We start from the raw sequence: 23,908 nt of genomic DNA, 5'->3' as shown, positions 1-23,908 counted from the left end.
TTAATATTTCTTTCATGCCTTATTTTTCTCTTCACATCTTCCCTATCTATCATGCAATGTAATTTTAATTTTAAGATTAAAAATACTTTTATTCATCAGAAAATTTTGAAATTTCACAAGCAAAATCTTCATAATGTCTGGATAGTTATCAAACATTTATTAAGAAAAAAACTTAAAGGCTTTAAAAGTTTTGAACGTGGAGGATATGAAACAAAATATTTTTTTTAGGTTTTTTATATATACATTTGAATGACTAAAAAATCATAAATTACTACATCAATACCATAGAATTGTACTATAATTTATCAAGCTTAGTAACTAAGCTTTATTTGGGTCTAAAAAAAATAAAAAATTTTGAGCAGACTAAAGACACAACCTACCTCATTGAAATCTTGGTTCAAAAGAAATGGTGAAAGGAACAAAAGAAAGGCTGAGAAAACCACAATGGGGACATCCTGAGCATCCAATTGGTTATTCATGTCATATATAGAAGTAAGTATATATAAGGGAGCATTTCCAAAAATTGAAAGAGGTGAGCAGGGTGCCACTGTGTTTGATTTATTACGTGAGCAATATCTCAGCAAATAGAAAAGATAAGACCTTCTTATTTTATATTCTAGCTTGTCAATGTCTGTAATTTAAGTTTCTAATTTGTATGAAACTATAGACTTAGTATTTTGACTTCACAACATACCAAATGACACACAAAAATCAATGTTTATTTGTGTTTTTAATATTTACTTTCAAATTAACAAATTGAGTAATGTACAGTTCTAAAATTTGAATTATAATCTACAGTTTGATACCAAACTTATTGACATAAATTCATTAAATAGTAGTTCAATAAAATTTTGAATGCGAGTCAACAAAAAAGATGACATGGCCTTTCACCTGTGACCCATCTCGAAAGGGCTAAATTGTTAGGATAAAAATTTAAAGATTTTCATAAATATTATGCTTATTATTGCATTTCTTAAAAATTAATTAACCATTATATTAACATTATATTATTGATTTAATATTCAGGTTGTGGCTTAATACCATGACAGTACTACATGCTTCCACATATTTATGTACACAGTGAAGTTAATTGCTAAGTGTTCAATACTCAAAATATTTTAATTTTTTTTTCTTTTGTTTGTTTGTTGAATTTTCTGTAAGGCTACTGAAGAGCTATCTGGGCTAGCCATCCCTAATTTTGAAAAGACAGACTAGTGAAAAAGCAGACAGACAACACCACTCACTAATACCTTTTGGGTTACTCTTTACCAAAAAAGAGTGGGATTGATCATCACATTATAATGCCCCCATGGCTGAAAGGGGTGAGCATGTATGGCAATGGGTTTTGATCCTGTAGCCCACAGATTGTGAGTCAAGTGCCTTAATTGCCAGGCCCTAGCAATGCTTTTATCAAGTCATGGCAACCTAAGAATTCCAAATACAACTGACTTCCAACATTTCAATTATAGCAATTTTTCAATAATAGTACTACTTCTTATATAGCAATTGGCCATAATGATGAAGAAGAAATTATATAACATAAAATAAGAGATCCTGGCCACAAGTAAGAACTTTCATTACTAATTTAATTAGATTAGAAAATAACAAATGGTTATCGTGGTCAAATATGAGAAGTTTCTTCCCTAGAGTCCATTTTCAACATTAACTGACCTGAATGAGTACCTTCCAAATTCTCTCTTCCAGAAATGTCTCTTCTTTTTCTTTCATAGAATTAATGACCTCATTCAAAGACAAGCCTTCAATCAAATCCATGACAATGTAAAGCTTTTCATCTGAAAACAATAATAAACCAGTGAACTCGTACATTTTTACAGAAACTCACATTTTAAAGTCTGGCATACATTTAGAGAATCTATACAATAAAAATCATTAATCCATGTAAGTATATCTTAGTGGTGATCAACTATGACAAAATTATATAGCAAATTTGCTAAAACTATTTTTGTTGGTAATTTAAGTCTTTTTTATGTTGTAAAATGAATTAACAATATTAAACTTTAAACAATAAATGTTAATGATACTTTCCTAATCTCAAACAATTTTATTCTTGGAAAGAAGTTTTGCACAATTTACAGATGACCAGGCTTCTTATTATTAGAATCCCTAAGCCTATCACAACTTTTAATTTAATAATGGTTTTACTTCAAAAACATCTTTCCACATTTTTCCTCTCTAGCCAATTAGCCAACATAAAATAAGATATATCTAATACAACTTTAGGTTGGAATCTCTTATGTGGGGAGAGAAAACAGATGTGGTAATTCATATTAGATCTACAAAATAGTGATGGGTAGTTTAGAGGAATTATGTGATCAGGAGTGATGTCCCAGTGAAGAAAGAACAAATTGTGAGAGGCAGTCCATGTAATGATTATCTTCACATCAATAAACTGGATCTAGCCTTAAATCAACATGCTGGATGATTTAAGAAACACGTATGGAGGTGTCCTTCACTCCTCATCTATTTATATATGGGTACATAAATAGTCATCACTCACAATGGAGAAAGGAAGAGGAAACATATTTCCAAGTTATATTTCAAGATTAGATATAGTCTCAGGCTTGTTACTCTTGACTTAGCTTTCTCATTACTGGAAAAGCTTGCATCGATGTCATGAAACTAACTAATTATGAAATCCAGTGATATGGTCACAAATTCTGGTCCTACCTTTGAGTCTGACAGACTTGATTAGACTTACACTAATATTACAGCAATTCCAGTTTCTCATACAATTTATGAATCAGTGTTTTTAAGAACATATGATAATATATGCTGGGTTAATAACTGCTCAACTGTTCAGGATATTGATTTTTGTATGTGAACTATCACAGACAAATACTGCATGCATGTAAAACAGCTATTTCTTACATGAACACTTAGTATAGTCCTAACTGAATTTCCTTATGATTTCGAGTTACACTCTGGAGGATGAAATTTAGTGTTTCCAAATTAAAGTAACAACCAACTCAGAACATACAAAAGATAAATAATGTTAACCAGACAAACTAAAATCAGAAGCAAGATTTTAACCATCTGAGATGTGGAAATACATTTACATTGCTATAGGAGAGTTCAATTTCATCCAAAAAATGGGCCTATACAATAATGCAGGTCAATACTATTGAGAGAACATTTGTTCAATAAAAATACCAACAAGTTAGTTTAACATATACAGGAGATTCTGATGATTACAATTAAAATGAAAAATTCAGTAAATGTTAAAATCAGAAAATAAACAAAATGAAGTCAAGCCAGAATATCTAGTTACCATTTTTATCTACTAAATACTTTACAAAAATTATACCAAAAAAGATAGCCATATTCGTGAAAAAAACCACAGTAAATGGAACAAACTGTCAGAAGTCTGATGACAAAGAAACTAGTTTCAACACACTTGTGCATTCTCTTCAGTCTCACACCTCAGAAGACAACATGAGACTGAAGAGGACACGTGAATGTGTCTAAACTAGTTTCTCTGATATCAGACTTCTGACAGTTTGTTCTGTTTACTGTGGTGTTTTTTTTTTTTCACTAATTGCTGTACACAATATTATGTTCTTTTATTAAAGCCATATTCATATAGAAAGAAGTCCAATCTCTGACTAAAAATCAATGTCCAACAAATTAAAGGAGAAACATTAAAAACATTAAGTAGTAACATTTTAAAAAACAAACAGTATGCATACTTGGTAAAAAAAAGACTCACTCATAAATAAAGCTAATATGGCTAGATAAGTCAAAAAATTTAACTGAAATATAAAGGTCTTTAAAAACAATGTTCCTTAATTAAACAATTTATCACAAAACAAATGTTTTTAAAAGCCATGTATAATAAGGAAAACAAAACTAAAATGGACGAAAATGAAGTGTAACAAAGTTAAATATATTGTCAAAATCCCGATATACAATAGAAAATGGGAATATATCTATTAAAGTTAAAAACAAAATGTGATAATATAAAGTTGGATAAGTAGTGTGAAAGTCAAATACAAGCACAATTCAGAAAAAAAAGAAGCTTTCAAAAAAATTGAATGGAAAACCTGAGAAACATGATAAATAATGTAAATCTTCTTAGACAAATACAATGCAAGAGGCTAAAAAACTGCAATTAGTAAATGTGAGGGAGTAAGGAGTAAGAAGTGTAATTCTTTTAAAAATGAAGGGAAACAGTTACAGTCTAAGCAGAGGTAAGATGTCATATCTAACTTGATTTCTGTTTCTAATTAAATAAAATTATACCACATAAAAGTGGAAATGAACAGATTTTAATCTTGGCATTAACTATGGTTCAACTTCACACTTCTCAAACAATCTGTAAGCAAACTATCTTTTGGAAACTTTGCATTGATAAACCTGTCATCGAATTCTTATAATTCAAAACCTTACAATATATACCTAAATTTTAAAGTTAACATTAATTTTTCAAATTTGAGCTTCACTGTCCTGTTAAGAAAACCCAAATTAACCAAATTATATGATATTTTTATTATTTATTTTGTACTTTAAACTAAAATAAAACATTAAATGCAAGATATAAAGACAACATGGTTTTTTCAAGCTAAACATTTACATTGTTAAAAATTTTTAATTCTAAAAATGTAATTTCTGTATATGTTACACTACTGATAAAAGAAGAATATTTAATTTATCAACTACAGATGAATTAATGTTTTAGTAAAATATCAATGCTTTCTTAGACAAAACTAAAATGTTATATCAAATATACAGACAATATCCTTGAAAAAATCAAATACAAAAAATTCATAAGATTTAGTGAAACAAATTTTTGCTATTGTTTTAGTTCAAAAATAAGTTAGTAACATGACATGAAAATGTTAAAATACATAAATATATAGCAGAAATGGTTGATATGGGTATTACAAAACTTTTATTTAGAAACGCAATACAAATAACAATGTTTCAACTTCCTTAGGTCATCATCAGGTTAACAATTCTTAAAGTGATTTACCTACAGAAGACACGCTTCCAGTACTAAACTAAACTGATAAATATGCACTGGGAGAATGCTCAAGCATCATATTTACCCTATTCTCTGTTGCAATACAAGTAACAATGTTTCAACTTCCTTAGGTCATCATCATCAGGTTAACAATTCTTAAAGTGATTTACCTACAGAAGACACGCTTCCAGTACTAAACTAAACTGATAAATATACACTGGGAGAATGCTCAAGCATTATATTTACCCTATTCTCTGTTGCAAGTACAATATTGGAAGATGTGATGTTTAGATGAAATGCAAATGTTGTGGATTCTGTTACAATGGGGTTCTGTTGAAGTTAAAGTGATCAGAAAGAAAGAAAGTTCAAAAATATTAATCCAATGAAAAGTGACAAAAGAACCATGAAGCAGAAGGAACAGTAAGAATAAGGCAGTTTGTTCTTCTCACTGTGTTAGATTATGTGATTTACAGACTTAGATATGATTGATCGACCAATTAAAATGATAAAATCTAGCTGAAGTACATTTACTGTTGTTTCTACTAAGTGGGCAGTGTCTTAGGTTTCATGAAAATGTTGAAAACCATTCATACAATGCAAATAAAGGTTAAAATTGAATGAACTTGAGCAAAAGTTGCCTTGCTTTGGGAAGATTTTCATCAACTCCAAAACATTGTTTTAGGACTTTTACTAGATTTTTGGAAGCAAGAGATTGAACCTAAACTTATGCAAAGTTATATACGAAAAAGTGGTCTAGGAGGTTTCTTCTTTTTCAAAGTTGCCACCAAACCTAGACATTTCTGTAGATCAACTCACAATTCAAGGGTTAAATATATCTATTAAATAACTACTAATATCCTAAGCTACAAAAATAAAGTGTTATATTAATGAGTCCATGGAACTCTTTCTTTCTTACTTGTTTAAAATTTATTCTCATGTAAAAAAACTTTGAGAAGCATAACACAGTTCTGTTCTTTACAGTCAACAAATGACAAAGTCATTTCTTATAAGAGCAACTCCTTCATAATATGCTATATTGTAATTTATTAACATCATTCGTAAATTTCAAGCTTTTATTTTCAAAAGGTGAATACATTAGTTATAAATAAAACAAGTAACAAGACTTTTTATGCAGACACTTTTTTTAAAGTAGAAACAATGTGAACAAATTATTGTTATACATTTCTTGTTGAAAAATTTTCATTTAGGTTATGTCTTAAATAACACTAGGGTTAAATAAAAAATAACAAAGAAAATTAAGAAAACTTGCTTTCAATGAAAACTTTCTGATACTGTACGATGTTTGGATGACGCAACTGTTCCCGAGCTATGTTCACCTCACTGACTATCTCTCCTACACTGGCTGAATTTTCAGTTAATGCTCTTCCTAGCCAGGGATGATGTAGACTAACCTACAATGACATGAATAAAGGTGTAAAACTTTGTATTTTGACAAGTCAAACTTATAATAACAGCTAGATTGATGAGGAACATGTGGCTTACAGCAGTCTTTCTTAGCCTGATGTCCTGATCTAAGCTCTAGTATTAAAATTAATTTTCATATTTTGACAGAAAAAACCTGTCTCACAGAACCATAAGTAGGAACCTATATGGAGATACAAAAAATTTGGTAGCAGTTTCATTGAAGTTTATTTAATACAATGGATATTATGATGTGTGAATGAGACAAGTAGAAAAACCTAGATAAAAAAGGAAATAATGCAACAGTGATAATGAATAAAAATTTTATTAAACCTGAAACTATATTAAATTACTGAAAAAAACCTCAAATGGTCCAGCTGTTGATTTTATTCATAGTTTTACTGGCATAATATATTGATTTCATATTTAGCTCTCAAATTTTATGGTGTATTTGACTTAATTATGTAACCAACATTTTACAAGATCTCTTAAAAACTTTACCTAGTTAACTATAAAAAAAACAAAAAACAGAATTGACTGCTAATTCATAGATTTAATATTATGAGTACACTTTATTAATAAATGTATCTAATGTATATAAGATAGAAAATTTATCTGACAAGGTCCTATTTTAATCCCTAGTGCTCAATAATGAGAAACACCTATAAACTTAGAAACAAATACAAGGTCCAGTTCACGCAACATAGAGAATGATCCATTTATTAATAAAGTTTGAAAAAAACCCTAAAAGTGACTCAGTGACCTATATTACTCCTCATGCAGGGTGGCATTTCTGCTAGTGTTCATAACATCACCTTTTTTGTTACGTTCTCCCTTATGGGGAATCTCTGCTCCAGGTGTTGGTAGTCAATGGAGGTGCAAGAGCAAAGCATTCAGTTACCCTCCTTATACAGTAGAAATTAAATTTTTTCAGGAAGCATACAAAACAAAAAATTTAAAAATATATAACAAATTTCCAAAAAATGTGAAAATTAGGCCACTGTGATATATAAGTGAGCCTCAAGATCAGTGAACTTCAAGTTCTTTCTCAGAAAGTTTGAAAACTAAAAATACTTTTAGAAAATTAGTTTTAAATTTCTAAAAGTTTATGTAATAAAAAGTTAAAGAAAGGATAGTTAAAACTATGATGACTCAAAAGTGATTAAAAAGTGAACTTGAGAAAAAAATGGCTGTAGGTAGGCACAATCTACTCTGATGTTCAATACTGGAAAAGAAAAGCAGAAAAAGATGAAGGTTTGGAAAATCAAAAGGGTGTTATTCTCAAGTTCTTGCAATACGACAAGTAAAAGAAAGTTAAGAGACTCCCACTAAAATTAGTCAATAAGTTACCAATGCTGAAATTAGTGAAAAGAACAGTGCTATGAATTCTTGTCACACTGTCAGAAACTGAAAAAACTACATCTTCTCAAAGACACTTCTAAAGACGAAAAACAGACAGAAATAAAAAAACGTATATATAATTAGGATAATCCAGTTAAATGGTAAAAAAATTGACTCAAACTTGTGAAAGTTGTTGGTCAAAACAAGTCCAGTACATGTCCAGACATTTGCCTTTCATAAAGAAAATACTAAGGTTCAGTATCTGGTCATAGAGAATTCAGCATCTAGCTTTTGCTGCAAGAATTTTGGTACATCTAACTTTTCACCATCATCAAATAAAGCAAAGCACTAGAAAAATCCGTAAGCACTTTTAAGCTGAAATGAAAATCCAGCAAATCATCTGGAGGCATTTCAACAGTGGAAAGAATTAAACCCTCTCTACTGAAAATTAACTATACAATCAAAATGAAAAATCTGAACCTCATTAAACAATAGATTAAGCACTGGCAAGCTGTACATAAAAAACTTAGTGCCTTAATAAGAGTTCATAGAACTCAAAATACACTGAAACATTTTTTTAACGAACTAATCTGTCTGCATTCTAAAGATGTCCAGGTTGTCAAATTAGTCACTTTGAATACAAATAATACTAATAATAGTACGCTTTATTGATTAATAAATATAAGGGTTGAAAGTAATAAGGGTGGTAAGCATGCAAATTGTAAACAAAAAACAGCTGTACATACAATAAAATAAATATCATTTCACTATTCTGTATCTCATCAATAATTACACAAATTGTATAATCAAAGTGCCATAAAACATCATTTTGTTCAAATCATCTACATAGTTACTTACAGGATGCAAAATACAGAGTAAGATTCACTTCCATCACACCCTTGATGACAAATGATAGAAATGATGTCTTCACCTGCCAACTCTTGACCAGTTGGTTCTACTGAGTTGACATAACATCATTAGTATTCAAGGTTAAGGTATGAATTCCATAAGCAATATCATTAAAGAGTTCCAACATCTCAACAGGCTCAACAGTTTTGCTGTGTGGCAAAATCTTAATATAATTGTAGCAATTTTTGATAGTTTCCAAGGTAATACTGGACCAGTCAAAACCCACCACTTGTAAGGCCTCACAGACATTTACAGCTTGTTGATCATTATTGCCAGTACATTCAACATATTTTTTAATCAGCTGAGATTAGTAGTGAGCATTGAATGATCTGATTATAACAACATCTATAGGCTGTGTCACTGATGTGATGTATGGTGGCAAGTGGTACAGTATGACTAGTAGCAGCATCCACAGGGAGAATGATTTTTCTCTTCTTTGAATACATCTTTCTGTTCAAATCCTCTGGTCACTCTAACATAATACAGACTTTCTTATTCCACCTGTATCTTGCATGGATAGCAGGTAACCAAATGCAAGTAAAAAATCATTCTCAGAAAAACTGGTACACATTAATTAGCACAAGTGTTTTAGGTCAATAATTATCACCTCATTTCTTGCTTTGATGTATTTCTACTTAACTCTCATAGAATCTTGTATGGATTACTAAATCCTTTGTCTACAGAAAGTGCATGTTTGTGATAAGAAATAACAATTTGGATTTGGAATGAAAATATATAGATTATTAGTTAAATTTCCAATTGTGAAGATTTGTCTATATGAAAATTCATCCAGATTGTGCATAATCCTGATTTCTGATGTCCAGACTATTGAAGATTCACTGTATTGTGCTTTATAAAAGTTGTGAGAATATTTTCACATCCATAATGGGAAAGAATACCTCAGAAGAATTACCATATAAGAAGTCCATAAGCATTAAACGGGAAAGGATACTATAAGGAGCTGATTCAACTGCTATCAACAAGATCCAAGCTCATAAATTTCCTGCTGCTAAAAATACAAAATATCACTTGAGTGTTCTCCTGACATAAGACACACAGGACAGATGACAATGATCATTTGGTTGTCACAGTAACTGAAGCATCTATGACAGCAGATGGATCGTATCAATAAATTTTTCCTCATATTTTTGCACTGAAATGCACAAACAGTGCTTATATGATTGAAGCAAATATGAAAGTAAAAACACCAGACTTAAAAAAATGAGAAACTTATATCCAAGAGCTTTTTTCTTCAATACAAATTAATACGCTTTGAATCTTATGCTTAATGGTGCAGCCAACTGTTGAATTTGGGAAATGACCTTCTTTGACTAAGTTCAAAGCATATAACATCAGCTGTTCTGCTTCAATTCATACTTAGAAAATGCAAGCTGAATACTCATCATATGATGGGAAATAATGATTAATTTTTCTTCTCAAAATCATATCTAAATAAATGTTTTATGAATTTGTTCTAAAATTAATTATAAGCTAGTAACAATATATGTATGCAGAATGACTAACCTATTTATGGTATTTCATGAAAACAACATCTGTTATGTATATTTGGTCATCCCCTTTAAGTATTGCTTCATTAGCATTTTGATTTCTGTATGCTTTTATGTACAAATGTTCTTCTTGATAATTCCTTATAGATTGAAACATGCACAAAAACTGATTCTTAATGACATATTCCTACTTGGAACTGTATGGCCCTGTAAATTATTAATTGTGATGGTTAAGGCAGCAAATTTTATTATGAATTTCAGGGTCTTTTCTTTGGATTGTCTTCCTGGATTTGGCTTTGTTAGCCTGCTGAGCTGAAAAAGCACACTTTAGTTTGGGCTTCTTCAAAACTGAAATGTGTGATGGGTAAAACATTTGGATTATTATAGAGTTGTAGCCAAGGGTTCTGACTGGACAAAATTTGGTGATGTTGCATCAATGTGTCTCCTTGACAACCAAGCAAACATAATAGGGAATTTCAGTTAATGATTATAATGTTTGTGCAGCAGCAATACCAAGTGTGGGGCATACATATACCCAATTTTATTACTCATCACGATCTCTATCAACCTACTCTCAAATCTAATTATATGCCCAAAATAGTACATCATCCATTTTATGTATATATGGCTGGAAGAACTTAAAAAAAAAGCAAACATGCTTGTCGCTGCAGAAAGTGTCATCGTTTCATGCAAGTTGTGTGTGTCGATCAGTACTGCAACAGCCAAGATATTGGCATGACAGACCGATGGCTTTATCTTTATATATAGATATTCAGATTACTTTAACATATTTCCCAGGTACTTCTGAAGCAACTGAGTAACATAAAATGTAAAACATGCTGTTTGTGCACTTTGATACCAGATGGAAGAAGTACAGAATACTCTGGTGTCTATTTCAGAAGTCAGCACTATCACATGAGCCAGTAAGGTCACATTCCAAAGAAAAGCAATTGTTATCAAGTTGCTAAGTTACAAATCTAGAGATGATTATTTCTTTATATGACATGACGTACTTTTAGATCAATCTGTAAAAGGCAGTGATCTTGACACATCTCAAGATATTCCACAACTAAAAAAAATTCCTTTGCAAAAGCATTGATGGGTGCAATGCAGCTTGTAGAAGAATCAAAAACAAATGGATTTTTTTTTCCAAAAAAAACAACAACAACCTGCTTACAAAAAAGGTGATCTAGTTTTCATATAAATCTATCTTTACTGTACTGCATTGCTAACATATTTTATAATAAGCTCATGGGATTTGCTTAGATAAATATGGAACTCCAAACTGATTCGTCAAATAGCAAAGCAACTGATGTCAGTGCAGCAGAATTATGGGATGAATTACAGGTTCTAAAATGGCTTTGGAAAGTGTATTAGATTTTTATTTGCAAGAACAGATTAGCATTGGCATTTCTCAACATCTTTGTCATACATTTATTCTGCTGACTTTTTTCATCACTATTGCTTGTGGAGAAAGATTTTTCAAATTGAAATTGATTAAAAGTTATTTAAGATCAACTATGAAACAAATAAGATTGTTTGAACAGGCAAGAAGTTTAATCAAGCATAAAAGTGAAGAAAAAATTGAAGCAAGCAATTTTGCCCAAGTAAAAGCAAGAAAAGTGAATTCCAATGTACCTTACCTATTCTCACATAATAGCTTTCCAAGATTTGTACTGCCCTCTATATTCACAATTTTCACTCACAACTGGATTTGATGTTTCACCTAAGGTCATGTGATTACATGTAGTATAGCTGCATTGTAGCATGCAAATGAGAATACAACAACCCTCCACCAATAGAAGTGCAACACCCCCTCCTAGCACAGCTGACTCCCTTTATTCTGTAAATCACACCCATCACTTATTGATTTGGCACTTGCATGTAACAAGATCTTTTTTTTCACTCGTGAACTTTTCAGAGTTAGGCATTTTTCAAGTGAAAGTATAGTTCATGTAGTCTGTGCCTTCTTTTGTACCTGAAGTACTTCCACTTATGTTTCTCATTTGTGACAGATAGGATTTTCCTGGTTTTTCCTCACTACCTATCTACCTTTGTCTTATCTTACACCCATGCTGTCTTGAATCTACTTAAGCATTTTTCATAATTTCAGAACTACGTTTTTCAAGTATGTTTCACTCCTTCTCTTTGTAATTCATTGCCTGCTTCTTCTTTTTCTATTTTTTATTTTCTATCCAGATCTGCTAATCTGTCTTCAATTTCTCTTAACCACTACTTTGCTGCATTCATGCCTCGTCCTCCTTCCTTTGTTACCTCTTATGACTAGGCCTAACATTGTGCAGATTTAAATATAAATGTTGAAGGTATCCCACACTTTACAAAATTTACAATTCAAAAACATCTAAAATGAGATAAAAAAAGTATATAATTTAAAAACAACATTTTGCCACTGTTTTTAAATATATTTTAAATTGTGCTGATTTGCCTATCTTCAACTCCTCAACTCTTTTTTTTTTAAAGTTAGAGGTCAGATGCTCTATTTTTTGTTCATCCTTTCTTAAGCTTAAGTTTCCAATTTTCATCTTACACAAACTACTCCCTTTTTCCATTATTTTTTCTCCATTCATCATCTTTTCATGATATTCCACACTTCCTCTCAGGGTTTTTGGCAGATGCTTGTTCACTTCTTCTCTTCAGTAGCATGTTTATCTTCCTTGCACTAATCCCTTCATAATCGGTTGATCTGTTGCTAGAGTTTGTTGGAGAGTGATGCCCTTGTAACTTAAGTTATTTTGTCTCCCTTTTCTCTGAAATGCTTTCGTCTGGCTCCTTTCTTCTGCCTGTGTGATTTTACTGGAGTCATTGTTTCTCTGGGGTCATATGTTGAGGCCACATACCAATGTTTGTCCTTATCCATGCTGTTTTTGTGTGTCTCCCATGATCCTCCTTTGCCTCTCTCTCTCCATTCATCCTTCTTCTTTCCCTGTCACCACTTCTTGTTCTACTGTTTCTGTCTGTCCTCCCACTGCTTGTAGACTTCAGTGCTGTCAGTCTTTACAGTGACTATCCTATAGGCTCAAGGTCAGTGGGTTATGTTTCCTTAGGTTTATGGATCTTTGCTCCCCATTTATGGTCAACTGTAAAGTACTGGGAGTTCTGTTAGAGAGCCTTACCCTTTGTTTTTTTCTCTTCCACTCCTTTGTCTCCTGTTCCCATTACTTTCCCTCCTCCAAGGGACCTTGCTGCTTGCCAACATCCATGGCAGTGTTAGACCCAATGGATAAAGATACTATCAGATAGGTTTCTTATTCTTTTCCAGGATTTATTTCTATCTTTTGTGGTTCACAAAAAATCTGTAGCTAGGCATCCAGTCTTAGTCATTTTATGTCTCAGTTGATTTCTCAACCTCCCTCAATTTACCATGGAGACTGTTCTCACCCTACAGTGGTCTTTTGCTCCAGGTCTTGGGATGATAGAGATGGATTTCCCAATGTTTTTTTCTCATTTGGCTCCATCCCAACAAGCCTTCTACACCAATCCTCTTCTCCCCCTTCAGGAGATGGCAAGTCTGGGTTGGTTGGTCAACCTGGAGAAGTCACTTCTCATCTTTGCACTCCTCTTCTTGAGGTTTTTGCCACTTGTCTCAACACCATACTTCCCTTTTTCTGGTCCCAGGTTTCTCATCCCTCAGCTCTTGCTGTAGATGCATCCTGTCAGAACATGGCCAATTTTTTTCTATGCCTACCCTCTTATCCATCTTCTCCCTCGTGTGCTTTCCCCTTTCCGGTCATTCCAAATTGAGACCCCTTGCTCACTACACACTTACTGGCTCAGCCCTGGTTTCCTCTATTTAACCTTATCCAGTCTTCTCCTCTTCCTCTATCATGCTCTCTACTGCTTCAATTTTACTCCTGTCTCTCCCCAACAGTGTTGTCTTTTCCATCTTTACATGCAAGTTTTATTTGGTCCCTTGCGAGAAATTTAAGATTCCTTTCACGTGTAACCTTCCTTCTTTCCCATTCCATTCATTCTTCCTCCCTCCTTTTCTATCCTTGAAAATAGCATACATTCTCCAGTTGGGCTGTGAATCATGCATTCTCCACTTTCCATCCTTCTATCCCCCCATCTTTCTTAATTTTTAGATGGCTGTTCATCAATGGCTTATTGTTTCTGACCATTGCTGGCTACAGGGCAGCTTTACCTAATAATTTTGGATTTTCCCATTATCAAAATGTGTTGTCCTATCCTGCTCTTTCTTTGCTCTTTTTTTTTTTGCCACCTTCATCCTTCTTGTCCAACAGTCCTTCCTGATTAGGGCCAGAATGTTGTTCTCCATGCCCTTACCTTTCCTCTCTTTGCACCTTTTGTCACTTGTTCCTTGTACTTTCTTTCACTTAAGTCCTATTTATTCCTTTTTGCCTGTGGCCATAGAAGATCTGACATGTTTGCCATTGATGCTTCCCATATTATTTTCCCTCGTTCTTATATTCCTTGTTATCCTGTTTGTGCTTTTCTCCCTAAAATGTCTATGGCTTGTGAAGGGAAAACACATTCACTCCAATTTCTCACTTATATTCTTGCTCTTTTCCTGATCTTTTCTCTGTCCCATCCATGCTGTTCATTGTTATTAGGCCTGAACTGTACCTTTTCATGGTTCACCCTACCATCTATTTCTTCTATAGAATGACATATTTCCCCTATATATTTCTCATTACCTCAAGGTATAGTTATAGCAACTCACCCTATGCTTCATTGAATGTAGATTCACATCAACTCTTTTAGGTCTTCTCTCACCAAATCTGACACCTTAGTCTCTGTCTGGCTGCTCACTTCATCATTCACTGGTGGAGTTCATGTAAGCTGGCATATGGCTGCCCTGCATACTTCTGTCACACATTATCTTCATTACCTGGCCATCTCTTCTTCTTTGGAATATCAAATCCTTCCCATTGCCATTTTACAACACTTACTGACTCTGAATGGGCAAGTTCTTTTTCTACATATCTTCCTTTTACAATGGCCTATCTCTACATCTCTGGATCATGCAGTCCAGGTATACTTAACTTTAAATCCACATTGTGCAACCTTTAAGGTCTACAATACTCATACCATAAGATGGGGTGTTCCACAAGACTGCTCAAGGGTTTCTCATTGTACATTGCTTCATAAGTAAGGTCTGTTGCAGACTGTATCATCTCATGGACTATCATGAGTAAAGCAGTGCCAGGATTGCTGCCCATCCCTCCAGTCCTAATTGAATAAACTGGAACTGGCCTGTTTTTTGAAATAGTGTCATCCATTACACGGTCTTAAGGTGTGGTGTTCCTCCAGACACTCCATCTCGTTTTTCCCCTCCTCTAGTGGAATATGAGAGTCCTTACCACTTACCAGTTCCTGGCTGCTGGGGTGATGGACCACAAAGGCTTCCTCCTGAGTGTGACCACTTCCACTCAGTTGAGGGTAGAGCAGTGTGAACCCTCCTCTTCCCTCAGAATAGATGAAAAATTCCCAACACCACTTAGTTTTGGACTGAAGATGACCCACAAAGTACAGTTCACCCCTCTGGCTGGTTTTCCTCTTCCTATTACTGTCTGGATATCAGTTCTTCTGCAGTCTGGTGTTTGATAGGCACAGGACCAGCCAAATTAAGTCCTCACACATGTGGTTGGTAAGAACTCTCCTTTTACTGTGGACTGTACAAAAGAATTCCTGACACTGTCTGGTTTTGGACTGGAGTTGACACATCAAGTACAGTCTGATTTACCCTAGCTACTCTACACCATATGGTATATCGATTTCTAAAATTGTACTTGTGTCCTTTCTGCCTGGCTTGGCAACAAGTATCTTCACTGCAGGCCAAGAGTATACTCCTGGTACAGACGAGGTGTGGTCTCCCACAGGTGTAACCCTATATTTTAGGGTATCATATTCCATGGGCTCTCTGAGTGCCTCCCAAAGATATCTCATCTAGGTAAATTTTGCACTGGTACCCCACCATTTCAATGTAGGATTCTAGCTATTATGTGAGCACAGGTAAGGTATCGTATTGGAAGTTAACATTTTCCAACACTGTAAACATTTTTGATAGATACTTACTTCCTCTCACACTTTCCACTCATCCTCACCATTTCTGGTGTGCCTTTTCTTGCCTAATCTTAAAGTGATGAGTGTGATCTACAGTATAGAGCAAGTCAGCTGCACTAGGAGGGTGTGTCGCACTCCTATTGATGGAGAGTTCTTGTGTGCTCATTTGTATGCTACAACACAGCTATACCATGTGTAATCATGTGAAGTCAGATGTAAGCCTCAAGGCTAGTGGTGATTGAAAACTAAGAATAGATAGGTCAGCACAAATCAAAGAAAGCTATTATGTGACAGGATGTAAGTATCCATCAGAAATACATTTTTAGTGTTTGAAAGTATTAACATTTCTATGATGGTTAAATTTTGAAAAATTTCAGCCATTAATAAATAAATTTCAACTGCAATTCTGTGATTTTGTTGCACGACTGAAAGTAAAATTGGAATGTGTGTGTGGGGGGGGGACTGAAAACTTGCCAAGATCTTTTATTTAAACGAGTATTATAACAAAGAAAAAATTGGTGAAGATTGATTGATCTTGTTCTTTATGCACAAACATATTCATAGCTTGAGAAAAGTTTCTAGAAAATTTACTGTAATTCTTCAGAAAATTAGATAAAAAATAACGTATATAAAATCACTGTGAATAAACAAACCTGTAATAGCAGTGAGAAATAATTTTTTGTAAGAAAAAAAAACTGAATAAGACCTTCAGATATACACACGGTTTACATCATAAGTAACTGTCTACCACCAATTTGAGTAAACTGGAAGAAACTGTAAACAGAATTAGATCAATTTAACACTGATGTGGAAAAAACAAAACATGAAACAAGTTTTTTTAACATAGATGAGGGGACCTAATACATTTCCATTAAACTCAATTAAACTAAGTTATTTTGCATTACATTTATCCTTTACGTACCTCTTTTACTGCCAAATAAGAAGCTGTAGACTCTTCTGACGGTTGAACCTTGAAGACACTCCCAAAAGCTCCAGAGCCAAGAAGATCTAAAACCAAGTATCCACCAACTTTGAAGAGAGGACAGCGTTGCTTATTTAAGTTATCTACAGCTAAGCTTACAGTCTTTAGCTCCTCTGCCTGTATTATCATAACATTGTTTTTTTTAATAACTTTATAAATGAGATGATACTATGAAAAGTATCAAAAAAGATTTAAAGTAAAAGTCCATTCTTTATGGAAGTTATGTATTGGGGCATACAGAATAATGTTAGATTTATCAGTTCTCATTAATTTCATTTTAGTCTGCTCACTAAAAATAAATATCACATGCATTCTTATCTACTAATATGATTTTGGAAAACAAAAAAAAATCACAAAAAGCTTTAAATGCAAATAAAGATTTTCAAAAATTAAACAATCAAAATGGTATTTTGAGAAATAATAAGGAGAACATGCTTTTCAGGACAAAAATCTGTGATGATCAGCTTTTTAGAAATAAAAAAAAACCTTATGAATTATCCATCTTCCTAAATAAAATATTAAAATTAGAAAACAAATTTTTATGTAGTAAAAACAAATTAAATATTTTGAATATGAAAATTTACAACAATTATCATATATTTAAATGGGTTACTTTATTAAAAACATTAATTAAAAAATGATTAAGAAAACTTACTGTTATGTTGTTCAGTCGATCAACACAACAACGATAGAGAGACAAATCTCGTTTGTAATGATTTACAGAAATGAACGTTTCAAATATGGCTGGAGGAAAAAGGCGATGGAACCACCTTCTGTTTCGTTCAAGACTAAACAGAAATCTCATTGCTCTCAATGCTAGGAGCTACAAAATATTCAAGTGAAATATATTTTTAGAAATTTGCAGTTTTACAAGTTTCTCCTGTTTAATGTTATATAACATTAACAGATATAAAAATCAAATTGAGTTTTGATTAAGATCTAATTCTATGGTTAGTGATCATATTGTTACTTCTATGTTGTTTTCTATAAATGCACAAAATGAAAAATCTTGTTGTTTAAAACACAGAAAACAAAATACTTAAATTTTAATATTTTACAGTCCAAAACTAGTGTATAAACAATATCCAGACAATAATAGCACATCATCATATGATTTAAAATATTACATGGAGTAGTACTACATTGTGTTGACAAAGGTTAAACAGAACAATTATAAGAATACAAATTAGATGTTTAATTGAGGTTACACTGGTTTTCAACAGATAAGTATCAACCATCTGCAATTCACAGCAAATCCTAAAATAAGTTAAGCAGATAATAAATTGAACACAGACAGCAAAGGAAAAACACAAGTGCATGAATAAAAATTCATACAGCAATACTAAATACTGCGGTTTTAACTTATATAGGCCAGCTTCTATCTATGTATTATATAAAGTAAGACTGTCTGTTTGGAAATCACAAGTTTTTGTGCTGAAAGTTGGTAGAGAACTGTGGATTCTTCCAATGGATAAGAAATCAAATAAAACAGTTTTTAAGTTTGGCAGCCATTTGAATTTTATCCCTATAATGCCATGTATGAGGGCTCAACAGGGTATAGAGGTTAGTAAGAAAAAATGTGAAATTGACATGAAATGAAAGTGATGCTTAATGTCATGCACAGCATGAGTAACTTTACATCACACAAACACTGTGTACAAGGGCTCAAAATACTAGGAGGAGGGGATTCTCTACAACCCCATTTATAGCAATATTTTTAAACATTCCCAGGTACCTTTGCTAGTGGTCTTTATTAACAGAATTCTGGGTGATGGAGTAGAAAAAGCATGTCTTAATGATATGAAAACAAAAACAAAAGTAATTATATACTGCACTATCAAGTAAGAACAAAAGTTCCTGGTGCAGTATTCCATGATCTAAACTACCCACATCAATGACAGTTCTCATTATTCATTCAAAGGTAAACCCAAAACTCACACTAAATTATACAAGTCACTGTACTACTCCTCAATGTAAGTGCACTGCAAGGTCTGTTACTTCTACTAGTGTGACAAAAAGAAGAACGCTATGATGAATATGGGATAACCTTGTTCCGTATGCACAAGCACATTCATAGTTTAAGGGTTATTTAATTAAATTCTGTTGAAAATTCATAAAAGCTGATTACAGAAAAATGAAAATATGTCAATAAACAAATTAGTAAAAACAGCAAGAAATAATTCTGTTAAAAAACAAACCTACAGTAAATAAGCCAATTTTAGATATACATATGGTTTACATCATAGATTATCATTCAAGAACATCTTGGTGAAACTGGTTGAAACTATGAAAACAGATTTCTTCACCAATTATGAGGAAAAAACATGTGATTCATACATACATACACAGTTTTTTAACACAGTTGCGTGAACTTACTTATATTTAATTTAAATCAAATTAAAATAGGTGATTTTTTTTATTTCTTGAAATAAAATATGGCCCTCTTGACTTCCTAGCCATAAAACAGTTATGTGATAATTATGGGAAGTGATGGCACAAATATAGGGCAAAGCAAGAACAATTATTTACAGAGTTGTCATTGTGGTGTGAATCCTTTATCTAAGCTAAATTTTATGATATTCAACATACTTTTTTTTAAGATGTTAACTAACTATATCAAGAACACCTGTATTAAATTTTGAAAGCTCTAACTGAATATGCTGTACCTAGATATGAAAGGGTGAAATATTGAAACATAATTTGATAGAATTGCTAACAAAGTGTAAAATTACCTTGCTAAAACTAAAGTCTCAAGCTGCAGCTACATGGGCTACTAAATATAAATTCACAAGAGCAATGCCACACCCTGCCTTATTTTGATCTTCAATTATTAATCAACATAAAAGAAAGCTAGGTACTTGCCAACAATTTGAAAAATTAACTAGCAAAAGAAATTAATTTCTGTGAGACTCGACAAATTTCGTTGAATTAAGGTCCACGCTTTGAGTTAACTGTTTATTGGACTATACTTTGAGTTGGTCAATTGGAGACATTTATTTTGTTTATAAGAGCACTTTTGAAAGCTATGCAAGTAAATAAGTTGAGTAAATTATATTAAAATGGTTTTAGAACATCTTTATTTCTTTACAGTTGATTTTGTCACATCCAGTCATATTATATCTAACAACTGTGGACTAATATTGCTTAGAGACGACTTGAATGGTTAATGAAGAAAAACTTTAACATAAGTTGAACATAACAGCAAATGTACAACGTTTCGACTAAGTTTTGTCATCATCAGGTACAAGTAGTTTACACTGACACAGATATATATACAGTATGGAACAAAGAGGTCACATGACCAGATACTGTTGCAAGACATAGAAGAGATATCTTGGCACCCCAGGGTGTTGGTTTAGAGTAGGGTTGTTTTGTTCAGTTAAGTTGGATTCCTTGATTTTTCTTTTGTTTATGTTTGGTTCTTTGTTTAAAATTACTGTATTTCTAATAGATATACTATGGTTTTTTGAGTTGCAATGGTGAAAAATACAGGACGGTTTTTTACCGTGTTCCGTCATTTACAAAATAACATGCAATAACTGCCCAGAATTCTACATTGGAGAAACAGGAAGAAAATTGGAAACCAGATTCACACTGGGCGGTTATTGCATATTATTTTGTAAATGATGTTGGTATTGTGTGATTTTAAAGTTAATCCAACTCAATACAGGTTGTTTAACATTTATTCCTAAAAGATCCTCAATATTTGTAATACATTTTGGCATTTTTATTCAAACAAGAAGATACAAATAAGTTAAATAAAAAAAAACAGATGTAAATAAATGATGATGACTTCAATGATCCTAAATCAAAACTGTCTGTTAAATATAGTAACTTACCACTAAAATTAATGTTTACTAAAATAAACTTCCTGTCAACACTCCAACTTACATTTAAATCTAATCACACGTTTTTACAAACATATTTAGTGATAATCCTAATCAAGAACCTTTATTGCACTTTTTTTAACTAAATGTTTAAAGTTACAGTCAGCTGTATTTGTGTTGCATTAAAAATAAACCAGTTTATCAATATTGCCTAAAAAAACACAACCTATAAGTTAGCACTACCAAATAATAATGCTATTTATTCATTAGTGTGACAGTATAAGCTGCTTGTGTCAAACAAGCAAATTTCCTCCTTCAGTCCAAGTTAATCCAAACCATTCAGATTATGATGTGTTAAATGTATGAGCTGGACTTAGATTTCCATATTTTTACTCAAGTGTATAAGTTACTTAAGGTGTCAATCCAAAGCAACTCAGTTCTGGTGTTGCTTTAAGTTCCAATGATACACTGAAACACAGCACAAGCTCAGTTTTTCTTCAAATACAAGTGACTATGAAAAAAGTATGTTTTAACAGTTGATCAGTGTACAAGTGATTCACTAGAGAAAAAATGGGTGGAGAAAGGTTCTCAACAAAATAGCCCATTTCACCATTGTTTGCTTATCATAACTACTCTGCCTAAATGCCTGTTAATAGCTCTATCTATAGTGAGACAAATGGGTGGATATAGAGTTCACTCCTGTTATAGAAACTTGTCCACCTCCATTTAACAGTCCTAATCAGTCCAGTCTATAGCATTTAAAATTATTTCCATATTTACAGTTCAATAATCTAATTAAATATAGAGAATGAATAAAACTACATAGAGCAATGTCAATGAGTATTTCTAAATTAGGTTTGATCCCAGGATGAATATCTAAAATCATTCTCTTAAACTTACTACAAATTAAAGGATGGAGAAATAAGTAAACTAACTAGTTACATATACAGTATATAAGTTCCCAGAATTAATTATTTAAAACATTTATGCTGCATACACCTAACAAGTTTGTCTGATGTAAAACATTTGCTTTAAAATAATTTCTAATGTTTGTCTTTTAATTTTCTTTAATATTCTTCACCTTTTGGTTGTTAAACAAAATTAAGATTGAGTAATTTTTTCTTTCTTCATTTTTTCAATAAAAATTTTCAATAAATCTAATACATGCTTTAATTTATCATCAGCTTTTATACCTGTAGATTGCTGAAAGCTTCTTGTACAGCTTGGGGTTCATCTGTTAAGTCTGGCAAAATATCACCACTAGGTGGCACCACATGCTGTATCAGCAAATAAACAGCTTCCTCCTATAACCCCCAATGAAAACAAATCCAATATAAATAATACAAAATAAAATCACAGTAATTGAAATTTACTACTGTGTAAAATTAAAACAGTCTTTAGTTACTCATTTACATACTGCCCAGCTAATTAAAACAAAAAGATCTGATCTAGAAACTACAAAACAAACATATACAAAAATAATGAAACAGTAAAAAAATAACAGAAGAAACCTACTTGTCAAATTAACAACATAACTGTTGATAACAGTTCTGAATATAAACTGTATTTCAATAAAAAAGAAATCTAACTTGCCTAATAATCAAGCAAATATCACAGAGGAAACTCAAAAAATCAAATTATTGCAGGATGTTTTGGTTAGTCAATTAAAGGAATAAAAACCCTGCAAATAAAACTGTCAAAGAAACTGGTCAAACAAAAATAAGATAAATAACAAACACAAATAACATAAACAAAAAGTACCTGAGCAAGTTTACATGATAACTGGTCATCATAAGTCAATTCAGTCAAAGTGGCACAAATAGCTGAAATACAAAGCATTTCTTTGTGGCTTTACATACAATAAAAAAATAATCATATTAAATGTCAATTATCCAATCTATCTTATTACACAACCAACTTAAACGTTGTTAGGTGTACTTATAAGTAATTAAGACACGAAACACTCATGTTTTTTACATAAAATTATTTTAGATATATCTGTTATATAATAGTATTTAATAATAGTATAAAATAATTTGAAAAATAGAGTATTTGGTCAGATATTTAAACACTTTATTCTTAGACATGTGAGAAATAATGTGAGACACTAAGCCATCAGTTTTGTTATGAAAAGTTTACATCTAAAGTTCAAGAGCTATGTAAATACTGAAATTTCCTGTTGAAAGCAACTATATGTGAAAAACATAAATTTATTAAGAGACATTTAGTTTTTCTGATGTTTATATTTTCAACTTATTTTATCTTAATTCTATAAATATGCTGCACTTTTTACTATAACATAAAATTCTAAATACAATCAATAATACAATAGTTCTTTAATTATTTTTCAAATATTTGGAATGACTGTAAAAAGAAACTTGGTAAATGTCATGTCTTTTGATTCAAAAGCACTGTTCACAAGAAGAATTTCAACTTGATAAAGGTTTTCTTTCAATTAGAACTACTTTTATTTGAAGACATTCATTTAACTATTAACTTTCAAATGTATTTAAGAGTGTCCAATCTTATTAACATTACATTTTGTTTGTATCCTTTACTGGGCATGACAGAAGGTTTTAGTGTCTTACATTCAAAATTTTATTAAAGTACTTTATATTTATGTTATACCAATTAGAATAGCATAAAATATTGGCCAATAATCCATATTTTAATAGTATACAAGTTTTAAGTTCTTACTTCTACAAGGCAATATTTAAAAAAATCCTGAATTTCCACTAGTGTGACTACTGCTCAGAGAAACCATAATTTTTATAGCCTTCAATTTTGTTTGGTTACAGAGCTATTGTATATAAAATCAGAACCCCTCCTGCCACACCCACCTGTCACATCCTCTCTTTCACAATTCATTCATAGTTCTCTTTTACATTTCATT

General features: G+C 32.0%; 1 protein-coding gene across 9 annotated transcripts in view; it reads right to left on the bottom strand.

The window, feature by feature from the left end:
• LOC106461032 (serine/threonine-protein kinase Nek10-like) overlaps positions 1 to 23,908 on the bottom strand; it is a 98,483-nt gene that overhangs the window by 22,918 nt on the left and 51,657 nt on the right. For 6 of the 9 annotated variants that reach the window (XM_022387846.1, XM_022387850.1, XM_022387849.1 and 3 more), the window contains 6 exons: positions 22,777 to 22,856; positions 22,209 to 22,319; positions 17,844 to 18,011; positions 17,129 to 17,305; positions 6,252 to 6,393; positions 1,672 to 1,793 (listed from right to left, as the gene is read on the bottom strand). In XM_022387846.1, the coding sequence (XP_022243554.1) occupies positions 1,672 to 1,793; positions 6,252 to 6,393; positions 17,129 to 17,305; positions 17,844 to 18,011; positions 22,209 to 22,319; positions 22,777 to 22,856 (800 nt within the window). The remainder of the gene's footprint in view (positions 1 to 1,671; positions 1,794 to 6,251; positions 6,394 to 17,128; positions 17,306 to 17,843; positions 18,012 to 22,208; positions 22,320 to 22,776; positions 22,857 to 23,908) is intronic. The other 3 variants (XM_022387848.1, XM_022387851.1, XM_022387847.1) reach the window with 2 other exon arrangements.

Source organism: Limulus polyphemus, unplaced genomic scaffold (genome assembly GCF_000517525.1).
Source record: "Limulus polyphemus unplaced genomic scaffold, Limulus_polyphemus-2.1.2 Scaffold884, whole genome shotgun sequence".
Lineage (NCBI taxonomy): Eukaryota > Metazoa > Arthropoda > Merostomata > Xiphosura > Limulidae > Limulus > Limulus polyphemus.
The sequence above is the reverse complement of the archived record's forward strand: the minus strand, read 5'-3'. Positions and strand labels throughout refer to the sequence as shown.